Below are 18,818 nucleotides of genomic sequence, written 5' to 3'. Positions count from 1 at the left end.
TCTTGTTTCTTTAATTGTGATTCGGCAAGCACAGAGGTGTTCTTCTCTTTGCAAGAGCTTGAGGAGTAAGAGGTGACCTGGGCTTTTAGAGATTTCCATTAATGGGTGGTTTTGAATTGTGGAGATTAGTTTGTAGGGTTGGTGTTCTTCGTCGATTGGGATTTCGACGACATGGGTCTCTTTGAAATTTGCCATTGATTGGGAAATTCAGATGAGAAAGTGAAGATTGATGCGAATTGTAGGAATAGAAAACAATGTATATATATGGAAAACTAATCTCCATAATATTTTCATAATATTTTCAGAATAGAAAATTAATCTCCATAATATTTTCACAATGATATGCACACCCACCCAATTTGTTCACCACTGTGTAGCTGAAAAAATGTATTTTGTTCAGAACTGTTTTGTCGAACAATAATGATCCTGTCAGCACTGTATGTCCGAACAAAATTTGTTCATCACTGTGTAACTTGAATCCATTCCAATTCACAACTTAAAACAACATAAATTAAATCCATTCAAAATACATAACTTAAATCCATTCAAAATACATAACTTAAATCCATTTCAATTCACTCTTTTCCATTCTAAGTTAGTTTAACAAAGAAAATTACATAACTGACTGTCTGCATTAATGTTCGGAACCTATTTATTGAACGAAAGGATTATGTTCAATACTGTATTACCGAACATAATTCTAACAGTCAGCAAACCAGTACCGAACAGCTCGAACGAAACAAGAACGACCGAGAACGACCGAGGATGTTAATACAAGACAGATAAACTTATTAATGGAACGTCCGTCTCGCTAGAATTGTTGTCCTCGTCCTCCATTGCTCTACACAGTGAAATAAGTGATGAAGTATATGTTATACTTGAAGCAAAACTTTCAAGTTTAATAGCATTGATGATAGTGATGAAGATGACATACTCAGGATTTAAGATGATTATGAAAAATAATAGATTTAGAATTTATATTAGTTGGTTATGAAAAGTAATAGGTATAGGATTTATAAACATGGAATACGTATAGTTGGAGGTGGGGGTGGGTGTCTAATATTACAGAGTATTAATTCTTATTGATAAGTGAGTATTCTATTTAATAATATTTTTTAATATAATTTTACTTTAGAATATAATTGTAATAAAAAAAATTATAAAATAGGTCCAAACAATTTTGACAAGGGGTAGTAGCATGACTCTTCCAACAGAGGAAAACAAAAAATGAGAAACAGTCACAAACCCAGCTCAAATTCCATTCCATGAGGGAGAGGAGAGAGAGATGGAGAGTATGATGCTGAGCAACAAATGGATATCAACAGTGTCAAGCATATGGATCCAATCCACCAGTGGTTCGCTCTACACCTTCCCAATCTACTCCTCCTCCCTCAAATCCTCCCAATCCTACGATCAATCCACTCTCGACACCGTCTCCCTCTTCAAAGACGTCGGCGCCAACGCCGGCCTCCTCTCCGGCCTCCTTTACTCAGCCGCCACCACCACCACCACCGCCGCCGTCAGGGGGCCGTGGATCGTGCTTTTGGCGGGCGCAATCCAGTGCTTCGCGGGGTACTTTATGATGTGGATGTCGGTGGCCGGAGTGGTTCCGCCGCCGCCCGTGCCGGTGATGTGTCTGTACATGTTGGTGGCGGCTCACGCTCAGAGTTTCTTTAATACCGCTAATGTGGTCACTGCTGTTCATAATTTCCCCAATTATGGTGGTACCATAGTTGGGATCATGAAGGTTTGTTTGTTCTCTCCTCTTTGATTTCTAAATCCTGATATCTATTTTTGTTTCTATTTTACTAGTTATTTTTTATTTTTTACAAAAAAAAAATCATAAATTAAAAAAATAAGTGATAGTGACAATTTGTGATTTATTTTTTATTTTTATTTTTTTGACTATATTCACAAGGGAAAATATAGTCATAGTTGCGTGCCATATACATATAAAAAAATAATATAATTTCATATTTTTTGTGTCATAATTAACCAAATTTTTTTAAAAAAAATATAATTGAATATTTTTAAATAATGTTATAACTAAAAAAATTAATTATAACTAAAGAAGTGAAGAAAAAAAATAACATAATTAAAGATATATATGACATGAGATGTGTATAATAAATTCTCCTATTGACAAACGTGGCCTAAGTTTCAAGTTGTTGCCAACAAGTCAAGGCGAGTAAGTAGAGGTGAGGTTTAGAATGTTGGAGCTCTAACTCAGCTGTAAAATAAAACTTGTGCTTGATCTGAGCTAAACAAATTGAACTTTAACTGTGGTTTGTTTAGTCTTTTAAAAATTTCAAGGTCGACTTAAGTCAAATCAATTACATAAACGACTTAAAAGTGTGAGAGAAGTTGGCTCAAACTTCTTCTCCTTCCTTCATCTTCTTCACTATGAAGAAAGAAAGGACTCGAAGGCTCAAGATTGCAGATCCTATAGTCACTAGAAGCTGCTATAAGGAAACATCATCTGGAGTTTTACCTTTGAAGGTCATCAATGAAAACTACCGTAAAGCTTCCCGTGAGGCGGTGATTTTGGCATCACTGCATACATCCCTCATCCTCAATCAAAAACCTATAAATAGAAAGGTAAGGAATTGTATTTTGTATGACAAACATGAAATTGTAGAGAGTCGTGAGGAATTGAGTGATTGTAAATTTTCTCCAAATTTAGTAAAATCAAATTGTCTTTATGGAGTAGGCAATTGCCCAACCATGTAAATCTCTTGAGTTTGTCTTGTGTATTCATATTTGAGGCCCTCTGGCACAACAATTTGGTATTAGAGCATGTTGTGTTAAAACAGAGTGTTCAATTCTGTTTCGAAATTTTGCCATATTTCAGAGTTGCCAAAACCAACTTCTGAATACACCATTACGTAGCTCTTATCGAGTAGAGCAATTTGAAGAAAAAAAATTCACTCCAAACGGATAACGGAAGCTCTCCTAATCGCTGATCAAAGTTGGTCTGAAAAAGTCAACAGTCGAGCCAAGAAGACGGACCAAACCAGAACAACTGAGCTAAATCGAGCCGCAAAGCCGAGCCAAAGAATATTCTGTGACATTACTATGACATCATCGCGACATCACTGTAAAATATTCTTTAGAATATTCCGTGCCACGTCAACACCCAGTCAAACACCACATCAGTGTTGATCATTTGCCATATCAGCGTTGACCATTCGTCATGTCAACACTGCCACGTCAGCACTACCACGTCAGCAGGGTGCCATGCTAGCACTACCACATTAGCAAGGTGCCACATCAACATTGCCACATCAGCAAGGTGCCACGTCTGACTGCCACATCATCAAGTTTGACCGCCTTTTTGGGAGCATTTTTGGGGCGATTTTTGATGTAGGAAGACTCATTCCTAACTAAATCAACCGTTTCGGACACAACCGTGCAATCTGTTTTTTGAGTTTCAAACCTGAAGTTGGAGTTAATCCTTCAGGAGTATAGAAATCATCGTGTTTCCAGCATTTCAAGTGTCCGTTATTGATTGCGGTGGAGTTTATTGAGAAGTATCCATGGATGCAGCTATTGAGGAGAGAACAGAAGAATCCATTAGTAACCCAGCATCTACTAGTAACTCTGGGCGTTGGACGCCAGTGTCTCTTGCGAGGTTTGAGGTGGAGAAATTTTATGGCAGCAACAACTTTGGAATGTGGAAATGCGAAGCGAGGTTAAGGGCATGCTAGTCCATATGAATCTGCATTTCACCTTAGGAGACAAGCCCAAGGACTTGGATGAGATAGGACGGGAGACAGTTAATCTCCTAGCCTGCAGCTCCATACAACTTTGCCTTGAAAAGGAAGAGAACGCCTTCACAGAATATGATACTGCGAAGGAGTAATGGAAGGCACTAGAAGATAAGTTCATGACAAAGAGTATTGAGAGCAAGCTCTACTTGAAGAAGAGGTTGTTTTGTTTTGATTACGACAAAGGTATTTCAATGAATGAACACTTTAATAATTTTAATAAAATTCTTGTCGATTTGAAAATTTTGGACGTTCAAATCGATGACGAAGACGCAAAGCATTGTTGTTGTTAAAATCATTGCCTGACACATATGATCATCTTACCACCACTTTACTATATGGTAAAGAAAAGATTAGGTATGTTGATGTATCAAATGTCTTAGTGAATAATGAGTTCAAAAAAAAAAAAAGACAAGTCCGTTAATAGGGACTCAACATCAGAGGCATTAATAGTCAGAGGCAGAACAAATAATAGAAGATCTACAGGGCGAGACAGGTCTCTATCAAAAATGAGGTGAAGATCATCAGAAAGAATACGTACTGCAAAAGACAAGTGTGCCCTTTGTCGCAGAAAGGGGCATTGGGTCAAAGACTGCCCGAACAAGGACAAAAATGAGTCATATGTGAATGTTGCACGAGATGGAGATACAGAATCAGCTTTCATAGCTTTAACAAGTAGCCATTCTAATGAATGGGTGTTAGATTCCAAATGGTCATACCACATGAGTCCTAACCAGCATTGGTTCTCGAGCTTAGAGGAGTTCGAATGGAGGATTTGTGCTAATGGGCAACGACGAGGCTTGTAAGACAAAAAGGATTGGAACAATTCGGTTAAAGATGCATGATAGAACAATCAAAGTTCTGACAGATGTTTGGTATGTACCGGACCTAACAAAGAATCTCATCTCATTGGGAGTTTTTGATTCCAGCGGTTAAAGAATAACCATAGAAGGGACGGTCCTCAAGATAATACGAGGAGCATTTGTTGCAATGAAGCTCTATTATCAGAATCTTGAATTTGCAATTTTTGCAAAATCAATAGAATCTGTGGGTGAATTTATTTCAGAAGTGAATCGCACGATTCACAATCGATTCACGATTCGATTCACTTTTTATGATTCGTGCAATACTTGAAATTATTACGTCCAACATATTTTCGACTCTTTTTTTTCTCTATCTTTTTAGTGAAAATGACATACAACTTATAATATCTTTTAATACCAAAATAACCAACATATATACATGATTTGTTGTTATTTTAGTGATCATAAAGTTTTTAATAGAATCCAATCAGATTCAGTCAGACCCAACATGATTTTAACCTTTCTTATTTTTTTTTCCCTCTAAAAGGTCATAATACATCTTCTTAAGATGTTGAAGATTAAAGTAACTTACACTATAGCATTATATATAGCTATTTTATTAAATTGAATATAATTGAATATTATATGGGTGAAGTCAGTTATACTTTTTAAAATGTTTTAGGCTTTAAAATAAAATATCCTAAATAATTCTTTCTTATTATTTGGTCATCGTTACTTGGAAAAGTATGTGTGGTTATTGTCCAAATATCAATATCATTGTTAATTATTGTTACTTTGAAAATTGATAGTGTGTCTATTTGGATACTACCTTTATTAATGGTTGATACAAAAATCTAAAAAAGAAAAAAGGTAATATGGTGATGTTAAATAGGTATCTTTGTTAACTTCTTACTTATTAAATTACGTGATCATCATTCAAAATAATATTTTCATTGATTTAAGTCTAAATATTTCATATTCATAAGATATATTTAACATTTAAGTGTGTAGATATATTTTTCTAAGTAAATTAGAAAAATGACCGAATCTTTACGATTCACGATTCGATTCACGATTCGGCAAGAGGATATTTCGATTCACGATTCGAATCCCGATTTGACAACTATACAATGAAGGGTAGGCTAAAGGGAAACTTATATTTCCTAGATGGGTCTACAGTCATAGGAAGTGTCGTTGCCTCCTCCAGCTCAGAGGACGATGCATCAGACACTTCCAGACTTTGGCACATGCGTTTAGCACATGTCGGCGAAAAGGCTTTGCAAGGATTGATCGAGAAAAATCTGCTAATAGGCGCCAAGACAGGAAAGCTTGAGTTCTGCAAGTATTGTGTGCTGGGCAAGCAAACGAGGATCAGGTTTGGTACCGCAATTCACCGTACCAAAGAGATTTTGGATTACGTTCATGTAAACGTGTGGGGACCGTCAAACAAAATACTTCTTTGGGAGGTAAACATTATTTTGTGGCCTTTATTGATGATTTCTCATGAAGAGTATGGGTCTACTACACAATGAAGCATAAAGATGAAGTGTTAGACATCTTTATTAATTGGAAGAAATGATCGAGACTCAGACAGGCAAGAAGATCAAGAGGCTCAGATCAAGAGGCTCAGATCCGACAATGGTGGTGAATACACATCAAATCCCTTCCATGAAGTTTGCCAAAATGAAAGGATAGTGTGACATTTCACAGTTCGAGGTACACCACAACAAAATGGCGTTGTAGAATGCAGGAACCGCACCTTGGTAGATAAGGTCCGGTGGTGTATGCTTTCACATTCAGGATTGAGCAAAGCATTTAGGGATGAGACATTAAACTATGCTCGACATCTTGTCAATAGACTACCTACTGCAGCACTTAATGGGAAAACTCCCATAGAGGTATGGTCTGGAGAGTCTGCAATTGATTATGATCAGTTATGCATTTTTGGATGCCTGGCTTATTTTTATGTTACAGAATCGAAATTAGATCCTAGAGCCAAGAAAGTTGTGTTCTTAGGCTTTAGTGAAGGTGTCAAAGGATATAAACTTTGGTGCCCCGAATCAAAGAAAGTAATTCTGAGTAGAGACGTCACTTTCGATGAGTCTTTAATGATGAAATAGAAAAACCTCAATAGGAGGTGGAGTTAAAAGCACCAGCAAGGACTATTCAAACAGTCATCAAGCCAGTAACAAACAACCCCGAAGAAGACGCAGTGATAGACAACAAACTTGAAGAAAATTCTGAGCAAAGTGCAGATGAACATGAGAATCTAGTTATAGAGATCTCAAAGCAGATAAAATCTATTACAACTAGAAAACCGAAAAGAGTTATCCAGCAACCTGGATGGCTTGCTGATATGGTGACCTATGCCCTTCTAGTTGTTGAAAATGGAATTTCGTGTACTTTCAGAGAAGCTGAGTAGAATGAAGAAAATAGTAAGTGAAAGAAGGCTATGAATGACGAGATCAAGTCACTCCACGAGAACCAGACTTTGGAGTTGGTGTAACTTCCAAAGGGAAAGGAATAATCGACTGCAAATGGAAACTCACCAAGAAGAATGGTGATTTGAAAGAAGAAATTTTCTTATCTCAACTTGAAAGGTTTGGAGTAGCTGGAAAGGAAAATTTCATTCATGAGAAGAAATCTCTTTGCAGAGTGAAGCAGTCACCATGACAGTGGTATAAAAGGTTTGACCAGTTTATGGTTGCACAAAAGAAGACTCTTGGGATGGAGAATCCCCAAGATAGGGTTAGGGTCAGAAGCACACTGCATCTCTCCTAGCAGAGGAAAACCCAGCAAAAGAAGAACAAAATTGGTTAAGTTCAAATAGTGTTTGGACTTAATCCATTTGGAGCAAATGTAAGCACCTTCGAGTGCATGGCAATGTTGATTGCTCATTGTATAGTTTGGAAGGAAAATTTTCGCCAAGGTGGAGAATTGTGAGAGAAGTTGGCTCAAACTTATTCACCTTCCTCCATCTACTTCACCATCAAAAAAGAAAGCACTCGAAGGCTCAAGATGGAAGATCCTAGAATCTCCTTAAGCTGCTGTAAGGAAACATCATCTTGAGTTCATGCTTTGAAGGTCAATAATGAAAGCTACCGTAAAGCTTCCCGTGAGGCGGTGATTTTGGCATCATTGCATTCGTCCCTCATCTTCAATCAGAAACCTATAAATAGAAAGGTAAGGAATTGTATTTTGTATGACAAACATGAAATTGTAGAGAGTAGTGAGGAATTGAGTGATTGTAAATTTTCTCCAAATTTAGTGAAATCAAGTTGTCTTTGTGGAGTAGGCAATTGCCCAACCACGTAAATCTCTTGAGTTTGTTTTGCGTATTTATATTTGAGGTCCTCTGGCACAACAAAAGGATCAGCAAACAAGCTGAGTCGAGTCAAACTTCGGATTGTTGGAGCTCGACTTGCTGAAAATTAAAGCTTGACTTCTCTAGTCTTTAATAAACTCATGTTGACCTAAGTCAAATTGATTACATAAATGAGTTGAGCATGACAAACGAGCTGTGTTGAGTCAAACTTTAGATTGTTGGAGCTCGACTCACTGAAAATTAATGCTTAATTAAGAAATCGTGCTCGAGCTCTACTTGTCTAGTCTTTAAGAAATTGAAGTTTGACTTGAGTCAAATCGACTATATAAACAAGTTCAGCTCAAGAAACAAGTTGAGTCAAGTCAAGTCGAACTTTAGATTATTGGAGCTCGACTCACTGAAAATTAAAGCTTAAGCTCAAGCCAAACTTAAGATATCGAGCTCAAACTCGGCTTGTCTAGTAACTTATGCTTGACTTGAGTCCAATGTTTCAAAATGTAGCGTTCCGTTACGTTAATAGTTGCGGTGGTAGCCACCACACGTTACCCTCGCTTTTGCGGTGTGATTGTGATTCATAGATGTGTCGGCTGTAACGGTGCCGTAACGGCTATAACGGTCCGTTACGTACTGTCATGTAACGGTTCCCAACAGTTTCCTTCACCAAAAAAAAAAAAGCGCTGAAAAGGTGGAAAGAGGGATAAAGAGAGGAGATGGAGGAGTAAGAGATAGGGAGAGAGGAGGGAAGATGAAGAACCTGTATTGATTTGTTGAAGATGATGTTGTCCATTCATCTTGCAGGGAGAACTTCACTCAGCCATGTAATCTTTGTTTGAAAATAATAATAATAATAAGTGTAATCATTATCTATTTGGCTTGGTTAAAAAAATATATATTTAGGTTCTTATTTATTCTCTTAGTTTTGTCATTGTTTATCTTATATATAATAGTTAGTGATTGATTTTTTGTAAAATATCTAGAAAACATAACACCTATAATTATATTTTAATACATATTTTATATATGCCAATTTTTGTTGATTAGTTTATTTTATTTTTATTTTTATTTTTATTTACAGGTTATCCAAAAAGAGAACGAATATTCAAGTGATCCAAACCTAAAGAAAAAAAAAACCATGTATAAATTTTTTTTCTTTGTAACTTATTTTTTAATTTTTATATGATTACATTAGCATATATAATTTATTTTTTAAAACTATTCAAGTTAAAATTTGCATATGCTTCCGCAAGTATAATAATTAAAAAAATAATTTTATACATCTAAGTCCAATAAAAGAAAATTTTGCTACAACTTGCAATATGGATTTCTGACATATAAAGTCATTAATTATTAAAATAAAATGTAAAAAACTCAGTTTGTAGTGATTTAAAAATATGAAATATATTGGATTATATTTAAAAATTAACAAAAATTGATCAAAATTTATTTTTGAAACCCAATAAATATGATTTTGGAATAAAAATATGCATATCGGTAAGTTTTTTTCAAATTGTGCGAACAATAAAAAAATTCATGGTTCCGATTACCGCAACTGTTATGTTACAGCCTTTACATCCCGCAACCGCAACCGCAACCGCAACCGCAGCCGTGCCACCGCCACTGTTATAGCGACCACAACCACTTTTCAGAACCTTGCTTGAGTCAAATTAAGAGAATTCAGCTCCAACTTATAAAAAAAAAAAAAAAAACATATATATATCCACATTAAGAGAAGAAAGAGAATGATCAAATTATTAATAAATTTCATCAAATCAAATATGTGAATTTGTATAAACACCAAATATAAACAAATAAATTATAAAAATATATAAGATAATTATTAAAAATAAATATTAATTTATATATCTTTGTGCTCATGAGTCTATTTGAGTTGAAATTGGGTCTATTCAAGCTTGGCTCAATTACTAAATAAGCCTTAAAACTTGACTTGAGCTTGTTTATCTAGTGACTGAGCCAAGCTCAAGTTGTTCATGAACAACTCAATTCATTTGCGGCCCTAGTCACATGCTGCAAATTATGGAGTTTTGGAACTTTTGTCTTGATTTGACTCATAAAGCATGTAGTTTTAAGGGAAGATTTCAGATAAATAGAAAATGTAGAAACTAATTGCAAATTAGAGAAATTTTTGCAATTAGTTGCACTGGATATAATTCCCATTTGCACTCTATTTTTACTATTAATTTCTCCATTTCTCATTTATCTAATATTCCCCCTAGTTTTAATTGTTGATGTTGATGAAGCCTAAGTTGTTGTTGATGTTGATTAAGCCTAAGATGCTCATGAAGTGCTTAGTTATTATACCATATTTACTTGTCATTGGATTTTTGAGACTTAATGTGGTGCCTTAAAGTCCTATTTTTTGCTAGGGATTTCTTGGTTTGAGTGGAGCAATATTAATTCAAGCATATCAGACAATATTCAAGGACAAGCCTACTTCATTTCTTCTAATGTTGGCCACTTTTCCCACTTTCAATACTCTGTTGCTGATGTGCTTCATAAGAATCTACAGGACAAGCGAAGGAGATGAGAAGAAGCACCTGAATGGTTTCTCATTGATTGCTCTGATTATCGCTGCTTATCTCATGGTCATCATAATCTTAGAAAATATCCTCTCTTTGCCATTGTTAGCACACATCTTTACATTTGTCATACTCATTCTGTTGCTAGCATCACCTCTTTGCATTGCAATAAAAGCCCAATTGAGTGAATCAAGAAGTATTTCGAGTACTTCAGAAATTGGTGAAGACCCATTGATGGATGATCCCAATCAGTTTGCTGCAGAGAAGATACACGCAAGACAAGATCTTAGTGGGTATCATCAAATACACAGTCGTGCAGATCAAGAGATAGATACTAATGTCGAGAAGACTTTGCAGTTGGGTGAAAATCTGAATCTTTTACAAGCTATGTGCACTAGTAGCTTCTGGCTTTTGTTTGTTGCCATGGCTTGCGGTATGGGCTCAGGACTTGCAACAGTGAACAACATCAGCCAAATAGGCGAATCTCTCGGTTACACAAATCTCGAGACAAGTAGTTTGGTTTCTCTTTGGAGCATTTGGAATTTCCTTGGTCGTTTTGGAGCCGGTTACATATCAGATTATTTCTTGCATATGAATGGGTGGGCAAGGCCGGTTTTCATGGCCATCACTCTGGCAACAATGAGCATTGGGCATGCTGTGATTGCTTCTGGTTTTCCTGGTGCTCTGTACATTGGATCGGTACTAGTGGGCGTTTGTTATGGTTCTCAATGGTCGTTAATGCCTACAATAGCTTCTGAGATCTTTGGTGTAGTCCATATGGGAACAATATTTAACACGATCACCATTGCAAGCCCTGTTGGATCTTATTTTCTCTCAGTGAGAGTTGTTGGGTATATTTACGATAGAGAAGCATCAATGGAGGGTGACATGTGCATTGGAACTCATTGCTTCATGTTATCCTTCTTTATTATGTCATCAGCTGCTCTTTTGGGATTTCTTGCTGCATTAATATTGCTCTTCCGCACAAGAAAGTTTTATCAACAGGTTGTACTCAGAAGGCTACGACAATCTGTTGGTGGGTGAAGAACATATAGATGCCTAAATGAAAGGTAATAGCTGAAACGCTCCTTGTTTCTTATATCTGGCCTTTTTTTCTATTTTATTTGTATTTATTATATGTAAGTGCTCACTATTTTTTTAAATTTTTATATGTGAGGGGAAAATTCTGCTATATTATTTTGAATCGGTTACTTCCAAATTACCAGCTGTTGTGAGTTCAGAACACCTTGAGTTGACTATAGCGTTCAATCATACGTGTTAATCAAGACACCCCACCTTACCTAAGTTTTTTGAAGCCTTAATAGGGATACGTTCTGGTTAGCCTTAACTGATTTTATGTTCTTCAATTTAAATTTTGCCTTAAAACTCCCTAATTCAGCGATAAAACTTATATTCTTTAGTTCCATTAAAACTGCCACATTCCTCTCCTCCTAACCTTTCTAAATATTCTTCATTTAACAATTTCTCAAAATAATTTCTCTACACCTTTCCTTAATCTCCTTATCCTTTCAATTACACACTTGAACCTCACTTTTTATGCACTTGATTAATATCTCTCATTTTTCTCTCTCTCAATTCTGTAAGTTTGTAAATGTTATTTTCTCAATTTTGAATTGAATGTGTTAATTTTTAGGGTTGGAACATAGAAATAACGTCCCAATCCCACTTCTTACAAATTGAGATTTTTGAAATTTTGCTAATATAACAACTTTACCCTAATGAAGATGGTTACTTGATTTTTTATTTCAGATGTGGTGTGGTGTACCGGTCTGCATATGCCTCAAAGCCAAATTTGGTACAAACTTGCCAAAATTCATAGGCAACTCGTAACAAATCAGCTTGTAAATACCAGTAGCTGATTGGGCGAGCGGATCCTCTAGAGTTAATTCTCTAGAGTGATCTCCTAAAGTAGTTGATCGAACGGCTCAGAATCAAACTCACCATCGTTTTGGTGAGTATTTTGAAAAAAAAAAAAAAAAAAAAAAAAAAATCAGATTTTTTGAAGCTTTTTTTGCAGATCAACAATGGGATGCGGAAGTTTCGAGCTCCGATGCACTCCATTGGGATTGATTTTCTGGCTCTGGTTTTACAACCTTGGCTCTGTAGCCATTAATGCGCTTTGAAGCTTTAGGAATTGGAAATGCAGAGAGTGCTGGGACTGTAGCGATGACGAACCCTTTGCTTTCTCTCTCTACTCTCTCTCTTCTTCTTCTCTCTCTGTGTCTCTGGTTCTGTGTTCGTCTCTTTTTCTCTCTCTGTGTCTCTAGTTAATCTGATTTGGGTTGTTGGGTTGTGATGATGATGATAAATGGAAGCCATTGTTGATTTGCAAAAAAAGCTTCAAAAAATCTGAATTATTATTATTTTTTTTTTTCAAAATACTCACCAAAACGACGTCGTTTTGGTGAGTTTGATTCTAAGCCGTTCGATCAACTACTTTAGGAGATCACTCTAGAGAATTAACTCTAGAGGATCCGCTCGCGCTGATTGGAGGCTCTGCAAGCGTTACTTGCCTATTATGCATGAAAGCCTCTTCCGGGTATGTGCAAATGATTTTAAGTTATATGTGTGAGTCTCGGGCACTCGCTATTGTTTTCCTTTTTTAACACAGATGACGCTTCTTTAAGTTTGGCTGATGTGTTTTACTCCTTATATGTACTATCAATGTAATTATAGTGGTGTGAATTCATGACCAAGCTCCAAAAACATTAGAGTACTGTTTGAATCTAGGAAAAAGAAGTGTTATACAATTGGGTCATGTTTGTTTGGGTGGACATGAGCTTGGGATTGGACTAATAGTCCAATAAAATTACTAATCCAATGTTTGATTAAACAATTAAAGTACGGACTAATTATTTTAAACTTGACTATTAGTTAAGATAGGATACATAATCCAATGGATTTGTACCCCTAAGACTATTAGTCATGGGAATGCTAATCCAGTCCGCCCAAACAAACATGGCCTTGGGGTAGTGATGCGTCTCGCACGCATTTGGATTTGACTCCAATCATCTAAGCTATTTCAGAGCTCAATGGTTATTGCCAAAATTGCATTGTCAAAGCCAAATGTTATGAAATTTTATTATTATTTTTTTACAATTATCTACTAATGGTGTAAATGTCATTTTTTCCAAGGGAGATTCAAGACCAAAGACGAGAGAGAGCTTCATGAGTAAATACAACTCACATTTGTTATAATTGTTACATATCTGTGAAGAAATTTAACACATTAGTGAAGAAATTTTTTAAAAAATAATAAATATGAAAAAAGTAGTACGATTTTGTATTTTTTTTTTATATTTAGTCACAAAATTATGGTTGCCTTTGGATTTTGATTAGAATTGTGATTATAATAAAAATTATTCAAAATTCTTTTTAAAATTCATAACTAAACATACAATTCAAAATTCAATTAAAAAATTGTTTTCAAAATTCATAACTAAACACAATTCAAAAATTATTTACAAAATTCATAACTAAACATACAATTCAAAACTCTTTTTAAATTTTTTTTTAAAATTCATAACCAAACTTTTTTTAAAGCTCTATTTTAAAAAATAATAATAATTTTTTTTATTTTGTTTTTAAAATCATTATTTGATTGTGCAGTTGTGTTTAGAGTTGAGTTAAAAGAAAAAATATTTGTTTGGTTACGAGTTTTGAAAAGAATTTTGAGTTATATTTTTTTAATGGGAAAATGTTTGAGGGCTACAATTTTTGTGGCTCAAATGGCTCAAAATTGCCAAAACGACATCGTTTTGGCAATTTTGAAGTTGTTTGGTACTCAAAACGACGTCTCGTTTTGGCAATTTTGAAGTTGTTTGGTACTCAAAACGACGTCGCTTTAGCAATTTCGAGCCATTTGAGCCACAAAAATTGTGGCTCTCAATCATTGTTGTTTTTAATCATTGTTGTTTTTAATGTACACTGTATTTCATACAATTGTGTGTTGTATTTTTTAAAAAATATTTGAGTTGTATTTTTTAAAATATTTTAAAAAATTTAAAAATATTATTTTTATTTTAAATATACATATAAAAAATTATTTTAAATATTTAACTTTTTTTAAATTTCAAAAAAATTTGAATTGCCATATAAATCTAAATCATAACAAATTATTTGGCCAATACTTAAAAAAATAACAAAAATTATTTTTGAAAAATAAAAATAAATAAAAAATATCTTTTTCAAAAAATATAAAATAAAAAATAATTTTAATAAACAAAACAAAAAATATTCTTTTTTGAGTTTTTTTAATAGAGTTTTGAAAAAAGTTTTGAAAGGAGTTTGGTTATGAATTTTGAAAAGAGTTTTTGAATTAAATTTTGATTTATGTGTTTGGTTATGAGTTTTAAAAATAGTTTTTAAATTGAGTTTTGAGTTACGTGTTTGGTTATGATTTGAGTGTGGAGTTGTGTTTTGAGTTTAAAGTAGGAAAAATTAGTATAATATTCCTCTTTAACTTTTATTAGTGGCAGAGGTCCACAATATATTTTTTTGGAGTGTAAGGTCCTCAAGTCCATCACCCATAATTACAGACGTCAAATTTTTTCTAAACCCACTCTCTTTCTCTCTTCTCATCATCATCCTCTCTCTTTCTCTATATACCAGAGTCAAAGCAGCAATGGCTCTATAGATGGACAAAGATTCAGAACCTCTAACCGAAAGTGAGATAGCCAACTTTATGTGATTTTGTTGTTCGTTGTTCTAGTGAAGTTGATTTCGAGTTGTTCTTTGTTCTTTGTTCGTTGATTTCGATTTGATTTGTGTAAGGATTTCGATTTCGCATTAAATTTTCGATTCCGATTTATGGTTCGCATTTGGTTTTTTTATTTTAATTTGTGATTTGGAGATCGCATTTCTGTAATTTTGTTGAGATTTTTGTTTTTGAAACATTATTAGAGTTGATTTCAAGTTGATTTGCAATAGAAGTGTTCGTTGTTCATTGATTTCGAGCTGATTTGGGCAAAAAAAATCACAGGGGAGAGTTTGTAATTTGGCTAGAGAAAATCAATACATTTCTCTAGTCATCACGTAGAGAAATATCATGATAGAGAAAATCAACATGTCAGAGAAAATTATATGTATTGATTTCAAGTTGATTTGCAGTAGATGTGTTCGTTGTTTATTAATTTTGAGTTGATTTGGCCAGAGAAAAATTACAAGTAGGAGTGTGTAATTTGGTTAGAGCAAATCAACATGACAAGGGGAAAAAAAATCAAATTTCTTTGGTCATCACACAAAAATTTATCCCAATCTTTTAAAATGTTCATTGTAAATGCTGCGAAATCACATGACAGAGAAAATCAACATACCAGAGAAAATCATACGCACACAACTAGCTTGAAGAAAAAACTCAAAGATGGAATAGTAAGTAAATTCCAAAAAAAATTAACAAACACAAGGGGAATTTCAGAGAAATTTCATATCTTAAAGGGATATTTTAATGCTAGAGAAATTGCAGAGAAAATCAACATGCTAGAGAAATTTCATTTTTACAAATTTCTCTAGCTATCGCACACAAATCTGGGAGTCTAATTTGGTCAGAGATAATTTTGCATACACACACACACACACACCAGCCAAAGTTATATCATATATATATTTGTTCATATGAGTTTGTTGTTATACTCAATTTGACTACTCTAGTGGATAAACTTAGATTCAAGCATAAATTTGAGTAAAAACATCTTCAATCCTCAATATCTTATTGTGTATGTATTTGTTGAAAGTTGCCTGAAATTTCTATATGAAAAGGCACACTTTTCTTTGGTTTTGTTAAAATACAATGAAAATTATGAGCAAATTAGAGAAAATTAGTCGAATATACAGAGAAAATTGTGAGCAAATCACAGAGAAATTTGTGAGCAAATCAGAGAAAATTCAACCCCAGAGAAATTTCAAAACATAGAAAATCAAAAAAATTGAGCAAACCAAAGAAATTTCTCTGAAAATTTGTTGAGGGACCCCAACCATTATGAAAAGGGTAAATTGCACTGACACCCCCTGAGGTTTATGTTTATTACAGTTTCCCCATCACCTTTTGGAAATTACATCTCCCTCTTTGAGGTTTAAAGTTTCATTACAGATTTTCTTCCTTAGCAATTTAATTTTTTTAAATACCAATTTTGCCCTCACTGGGTAAATTACATTGACACCCCTCATATTTTAGAAATTACAATCCCCTCCCTAAGGTTTAAGGTAGCATTATCAATTGCCTCCTCGGTTAGTATTAGTTGAAAAAAAAATCATTGAAAAAAAAATTAATTGGCAAAAAAAATTATTTGAAAAAAAAATTAATTGGAAAATAATTATTTGAAAAAAAATTTTGTTAGTAAAATTTTTAAATTTCTTTTTAAAAACCAACGTAAACTGATTTTTTGAATTTACATTTTTCCTCAAATTTACAAACTGAGACAACAATTTATAAACTAAAAAAATTATTAAACAAGTTTTTATGATAGTTTTTAAAATTTTTGTAAATATAAATTGAAAACTGAAAACGAAATGGTTACCAAACAGGTCTCAAATGGTAAAAATATCGTAAAATTAAAAAATAATTAAATAAGTTACCAACGTAAGAAATGACTATTAAAAAATTCTTAGGCTATGTATTGTTTGATTTTTAGAATTTTTTAAAAAAAATTAATTTGGTTAAGAAATAAAAAATAAAAAATAATTATCATTTAAGGGTAAAAAATAATTATCATTTTAACTTTTGGGCAGGTTATACACATACGTATGGCTGTTTCAATTTAATTTGTAAAAAAATATTACTAACCACTCGAAAAATAAAAATTATATAAAAATGATAATTATTTTTTATTTCTTAACCAAATTAATTTTTAATTTTTTTAAAATTTTTTTAAAAATCAAACCATACATAGCCTAAGAATCTTTTGATAAGTCATTTCTTACGTTGGTAACTTATTTAATTATTTGTTAATTTTACGACATTTTTACCATCTGGAACATGTTTGGTAACCATTTCGTTTTCAGTTTTCAATTTATATTTACAAAACTTAAAAAACTGTCATAAAAACTTGTTTGATAATTTTTTTGGTTTATAAATAGTTGTCTCAGTTTGTAAATTTGAGAAAAAAACATAAATTCAAAAAATGAGTTTACGTTGATTTTTAAACAGAAATTTAAAAATTTTACTAACAGAAATTTAAAAATTTTACTAACAAAATTTTTTTTCAATTAATTTTTTTTTCAATGAATTTTTTTTCTAACTAATACTAACCGAGGGGACAATTGATAATACTACTTTAAACCTTAGGAAAGGGATTATAATTTCTAAAATGTGAGGGGTGTCAATGTAATTTACCCAGTGAGGGCAAAATTGGTATTTAAAAAAATTAAATTGCTGAGGGAGGAATCTGTAATGAAACTTTAAACCTCAAGAAGGGAGTTGTAATTTCGAAAAGGTGAGGGGAGAACTATAATAAACATAAACCTCAGGGTGTCAGTGTAATTTACTTTTATGAAAATATTACATGTCATTTATATTTTAAAATCTTAATATTAGGGATCTTAAAAAAATTTCCCTTTAAAATATTAAGTAAAATAAAATATTAAAAAAATAAAATAAAATATTTAAATTTAAAAAGAAAAAATATTTAAAATAAATTTATTTTTTAAAATAAGAAAATTTAAATCTTCTTAAACATTTTTAAATACTTGAAAAAAATAAATCTAGAAATTTTTAAAATACACTCACAACTCAAAATTCAAAATACAACTCAAAACTCTTTTCAAAATTTAAAATATAAAAACTCAAAACTCTTTTCAAAACACATAACTAAGCAAATTTTTTCTTTTCAAACCTCAATTTGCAATTTCACACTTAAATTACAATGCCACACTCAAATCATAATTCTAAAACTAAACCAAACATAAAATATTTTATTTTTTAAAGTTTATTTATATTAAAAAAAGTAAAATTTTTTTTATTAAAATATAAAAAAACTTCAACAAAGATAAAAAGCACAAAAAGCACAAAAATAATTTTTAAAACTAAACTAAACATGCATATTTTGTTTTTGTAGGCTTTGTTTAGTTTTCCAGAATGAACTATTTAAATTTGAATTAATAATTTAAAAATTTATGAATTTATATATTATTGAAACAAAATTTGAGCAGAACAAATTTTGAATCTCTCAAGACGTGTGCATCTGGCGACATTTCTGTTTTTTTATTTTATTTTTATTTTTATTTTTTTGTGTTCTTAAAATTAGAAAACAAAAACAAAAACTAATACAAAAATTTTGTTTGTTAAATTGTTTATAATAATTTTTTCTAAAAGTACCCATATATTTGGAAAAACCTTTTTAATGATTATTTAAATTTTCAAACCATAATA

The 18,818-nt window shown here is 32.7% G+C and overlaps 1 protein-coding gene across 1 annotated transcript; it reads left to right on the top strand.

Annotated features, from left to right (window-relative positions):
* The first annotated feature begins 1,192 nt into the window (after nucleotides 1-1,192).
* Nucleotides 1,193-12,265, top strand: LOC114264856 (protein NUCLEAR FUSION DEFECTIVE 4-like). Its single transcript, XM_082866575.1, has 3 exons — nucleotides 1,193-1,747; nucleotides 10,280-11,502; nucleotides 12,203-12,265. Exons 1-2 carry the CDS (start codon nucleotides 1,286-1,288, stop codon nucleotides 11,474-11,476), a joined length of 1,659 nt encoding a protein of 552 aa, XP_082722701.1. The 5' UTR covers nucleotides 1,193-1,285; the 3' UTR covers nucleotides 11,477-11,502; nucleotides 12,203-12,265.
* Nucleotides 12,266-18,818: the final 6,553 nt, after the last annotated feature.

The sequence above is a fragment of the Camellia sinensis genome, chromosome 4 (assembly GCF_055761805.1).
Source record: "Camellia sinensis isolate YWXY chromosome 4, ASM5576180v1, whole genome shotgun sequence".
NCBI lineage: Eukaryota > Viridiplantae > Streptophyta > Magnoliopsida > Ericales > Theaceae > Camellia > Camellia sinensis.
The sequence above is the reverse complement of the archived record's forward strand: the minus strand, read 5'-3'. Positions and strand labels throughout refer to the sequence as shown.

Excerpts from the sequence above, each read along its gene's own strand:
- LOC114264856 (XM_082866575.1), top strand. The coding sequence starts at position 1,286 with ATGGAGAGTATGATGCTGAGCAACAAATGGATATCAACAGTGTCAAGC. Across the intron at positions 1,748-10,279 it reads CCATAGTTGGGATCATGAAG|GGATTTCTTGGTTTGAGTGG; the intron begins GTTTGTTTGTTC and ends ATTTTTTGCTAG.